Source organism: Bison bison, unplaced genomic scaffold (genome assembly GCF_000754665.1).
Source record: "Bison bison bison isolate TAMUID 2011002044 unplaced genomic scaffold, Bison_UMD1.0 scf7180017864285, whole genome shotgun sequence".
NCBI classification, from domain to species: Eukaryota; Metazoa; Chordata; class Mammalia; order Artiodactyla; family Bovidae; genus Bison; species Bison bison.
Genome location: NW_011494857.1, coordinates 1,734,657 through 1,739,051, shown reverse-complemented (window position 1 = coordinate 1,739,051; position 4,395 = coordinate 1,734,657). Strand labels below are relative to the sequence as shown.

Sequence of the window (4,395 nt, the reverse complement as noted above, 5' to 3'; positions counted from 1 at the left end):
ACAGGACCACACGAAATGGCCCTGGCTGAGTGCACACAGTTGTTCAATCGCTAAGTTGTGTCTGACTCTGCAACCCCATGAACTGCAGCACGTCAGGCTTCCCTGTCCTTCACTACACAGTTGGGCTGCCATAAGCAACAGTGGGGGGCCCTGGGTATGTGCCCACTATAGGGTTGCATGAAATGACAGTGTGGCGCCTGCTGTGCACATAGTAGGGCCATCAAAAGTGACAATGTGGCCTCCAGGCAGGGGTGACCGTCAGTGCCTTGGGACCTGTCTGCCAGGAAGACTGTGGGTTGGGGTGACCCGGGTGGTATTAGGGGTGGCAGGACTCGAGGTGATTCCCTGCTACTCACATAAGACACGGTGCTGGCGGAGGCCTGAGGAAGTCACAGGACACGAGACACGGACCAGGACACGGCACATGGAACATGGACAGACACACAGGTGAACGAGGTTGGGGGAGGGGGCAGGGGGTGGGATAGAGAGACAAGGGGCTGGGGAAACTGGCCTGTGGAGCGGGGTGCCTGGGGGTGGGGAGCGGGCGGCGGCCCCATCACCTGGGGTTTGAATCTGGGCTAGCCCTTCCTGGGCGTGTAACCTTGGACAGCCGACCCACCCCAGGTGTGACTTTGCTTTCCCATCTTTAAACCACACCCACCTCACTGGGGTGTTACAGTAATATAAGTCAAAGGACTAGGGCTATATATAAACGCTCACTTACAAAGCAAACCTGGGCACTGCAGGAACCTAAACAGGCCAGACACATAGTGGGTGCTCTGGGATGTAAGCTCCTACTATGTGCCAGAGGCACTGTTCCAAGGGTCAATGAGGCGAAGGACTGGCTGTTGCAATTTTTATGTCCATCCTGCCTCGGCTCCCAGCACTATATATATCAGGCACATAGTAGGGATTCAGGGGTGGGGGTGGGGCAGAGGCAGCCAGGAGAAGGCCTGTGACTGTGTTCTTCCATGGGAGAGGCGGGGAGTTACTTAGGAGGGGAAGCAGAGCCTGAGAGGGAGGGAGCATCTGGTGGCAGGCTCCAGAGTACGTCCCAAGGCAGGTCACTTACCGGGACACCAGGCTCCTTCCGGCCCTTTGGTGATGATGCCACGTGGGCAAGGTACTGGATGACTTTCTTGGTGTTTTCTGTCTTCCCGGCCCCGGACTCCCCACTAAGGGGGGGCACAAAAGGAAGCAAAAAGGGTCAGCCCAAGTCACCAGGTAAGCCCCGTCCATTCCAAGCAGAGCCATGCCCAGCTGGGATCCCACTTCCTCCAGGAAGTCCTTCAGGATTACTCACGTGCAGAGAATGGACTGGTCCTCACGATCTGTAGGGGACAGAGGGGGACGGGTCACCTGGGAGGGTTTTTCCAGCGAGATGCTGGCCACCCTATTTTCAAAATCCTTCCCAAGGGCTAAGGAAAAGCTGGGTTTTTGACATATGATCTTCCTAGATTCTAATACCTGATCCTGACTCAGCCTCTTTTGGCTGTATGGCTCTGGGAAAGCAGCTGTCCCTCCCTGAGCCTCAGTGTGTCCTAACCTGTAAAATGAAGACAACAAACTCCAACCAAACAGAATGTAATTCATTCAACAAACTTCAATTTGAGCCCCTACTATGTGCTGCCTCGGGCTGAATGATGACATTCAAAGATGTGAGAGTGAGATCCTAGACCCCAGGCTCAGCCTGTAATAGCAAACAGGCCACAGAATGTAGTGATGGTGACTGATGGCCCACTGGGGGTCGTCTGCCCTGAGGGCAGAGAGCACAGCTCGGTCCCTACTATCTCCTCCTCCGCTCATCCTGGGTCTGACAAGTTGCTGTTAGTCATTCAGCCGTGTCCAACTCTTTGTGACTCCATGGACTATAGCCCCCCCAGGCTCCTCTATCCATGCAATTCTCCAAGCAAGAATACTGGAGTGGGTTGCCATGCCCTCCTCCAGGGGGTCTTTCTGACCCAGGGATTGAACCTGGGTCTCCCTCATTGCAGCCAGATTCTTTACCATCTGAGCCATCCCTTCAATAAATGCACACAGACCAGCTACTAACTGTTAGACACCAAGGACAGTGGGAAGTGGCAAGGTTCATGGCTCTCCCTAGGCTTTCTGACTCTGCAGGTCAAGAGTAAAGGCTGAGTTGACATTTCAAACAAGTTCCTAAGTGATGCTGAGGCTAATGATGAGAGGACTACACTCTGGGAACCACTGCTTTGAAAATACAGCTTATATGCTGCCTACTATTAATGTCATGATAGAAAGATACAAACTTTAAAATGTTTAATATGTTTTTTAATATATACAAGTATTTATTAAAATAGATGACCTACAATAAATAGATAATGAGTGTATTACATGTACCACATGGAATTATGGAATTTTGCCCCGAGTAATCAATTGTCATGGAGTAAATGGCACCCCTCTGATGGACATCCTTATACAACGCACAACCTGCCCAGCTGTACACAGCGAGCCCATGCTGCCCATTCTCTAAGGGGTGGCATTCACTCACAACAACATAGATCGTGTCAGCAACATAAATGTTGAATGAATGAACGCTCTTAAGAGACACTGTTTCAAGAGGAATTTTTATAGAAGCCTGGAACCAATGAGCTTCCAAGTGATGCTTGTTGCAGGGAGGGGTAAACAAGGAGACAGATGAAAAGGGACCTGTCTGGTGGAACTCAGAGCCTTGCCCACTCGGCCCTCCATTTGTGTTCCCTCCTGCCCCACAAAGAAGCCTTGCAGAGTCTGAAATCCTTGAGCTGACATCTAATCCTGACCCCCAGCCTAGTCCCCATTGAAGAGGCACCTCCAGCAGCCCCTACCCCACACTCACCCTGGAGCATGCTTCGGTAGGCTCCCTCGGTCACTGCGTACACGTGGGGCGGCACTTCGTGGCGCTTCTTGCCCCGGTACATCTCCACGATGGCCTCCGTGTAGATGGGCAGCTGCTTGTATGGGTTGATGACCACACAGAAAAGGCCGGAGTACGTCTGCAATGGGCAAGAAGGGAGAGGGCCTCAGCTAGCTACCTGCCTGTGACCCAGGGGCAGCACAGAGTTGCCATGTACAGCTGGGCAGGTTGTGCACTGCACAATGACATCCGGCAAAGGGACTGCCATTCGCACAATGACAATGTAGATTTAAGCATTTGTTATGGTTTCAGGCTGATGGTTGAAAAGAAGCTTTCCAAACTGCACAAAGGTGCTGTATGAATGAGGATTCACAAGGGGAGAGAATGGAGGCTTTGTAGCCCTGTCACTGCTTGGACTCACACCATGAAAGGACCAAGTGCAAGTTCATCTGTAGCATCATTCTTTTAAAATAACGAAGGACCGGAAACGATCTGGATGCATGGTCATACAATGAATTCCTATGAGGTTTCTGGCCTCTACAGAGAGAACTATCTCCAAAACAACATAAGAAATAAGGTAAGAACTTTGCAAGAAGAACACTTTTCTGAATCTGCTTGAATACACACAGAATATTTCTGGAAGAGTGCTTCCTGTATCTGCAGCCGCTGAAACTTGACGGGAACATGTCTGCGGTTTCTGTTGATAACAGACTCACAGGACCTGCGTACATGACAGTTTTGGTGGTTCCCTCTTATTGGAGGACATGCTAAATTTCAGGTTTGAGATGCGTGAAAATAAAGATGTAATTTTTTTTTTTTTGCATCCAAGTTTTTTTTTTTTTGCATGGATGCCCTGAATTTGTCCACACACCTTTTGGGCCTGAGTTCAGGACCTGGTAATCATTTAAGCACTGTTCCAGCTCTAACGGAGCCTCAGGTAGACGAGAGACAGGAGGGATCAAGGCAGTTAGACTGGCTAGAGAACTAGCTGACCACCTAGCTAACACAATCCAGAGAGCTAACTAGTTAACTTAGCTGGGTCAAGCTAGCTAATAAAGCCAGAGAGTTGCTTAGGGGCTCAGCTGCTGTTTAGTTGCTCAGTCATGTCCGACTCTTTGCGACCTCATGGACTGCCAGGCTCCTCTGTCCATGGGATTTCCCAGGCAAGAATACTGGAATGGGTTGCCATTTCCTTCTCCAGGGGATCTTCTGGACCCAGGGATCGAATCCATATCTCCTGCACTGGCAGGCAGATTCTTTACCACTGAGCCACTGGGGAAGCCCCAGGGTCTCAGCTAGTTAACTATGAAACCAACTAGCTACTTAGGCAGCTAGTTAGCTACTTAGCGAGTTAAATGACCAGCTATTTACTTGTCAATTGACAGCAGAACTGCTTTAAGCTCCCAGACAACTTGAGCTTCTCAAGCAGAGTGAGGGTGTGGCCACCGCAGGCTGCCCGGTGCCAAGCTTTTAAGGATGGGAGAGTGGGTGGCCAGCCCGGAGCAGAACAACCGGTTTGCTGGGTGTCTGCCCGCCCT

The 4,395-nt window shown here is 50.9% G+C and overlaps 1 protein-coding gene across 1 annotated transcript in view; it reads right to left on the bottom strand.

The window, feature by feature from the left end:
• The window catches only part of MYH14 (myosin, heavy chain 14, non-muscle), a 77,206-nt gene that overhangs the window by 65,941 nt on the left and 6,870 nt on the right, over nt 1-4,395 (bottom strand). Inside the window, 4 exon segments of the mRNA XM_010849644.1 lie at nt 357-380; nt 1,073-1,175; nt 1,304-1,331; nt 2,840-2,996. Coding sequence (XP_010847946.1) covers nt 357-380; nt 1,073-1,175; nt 1,304-1,331; nt 2,840-2,996 — 312 coding nt within the window.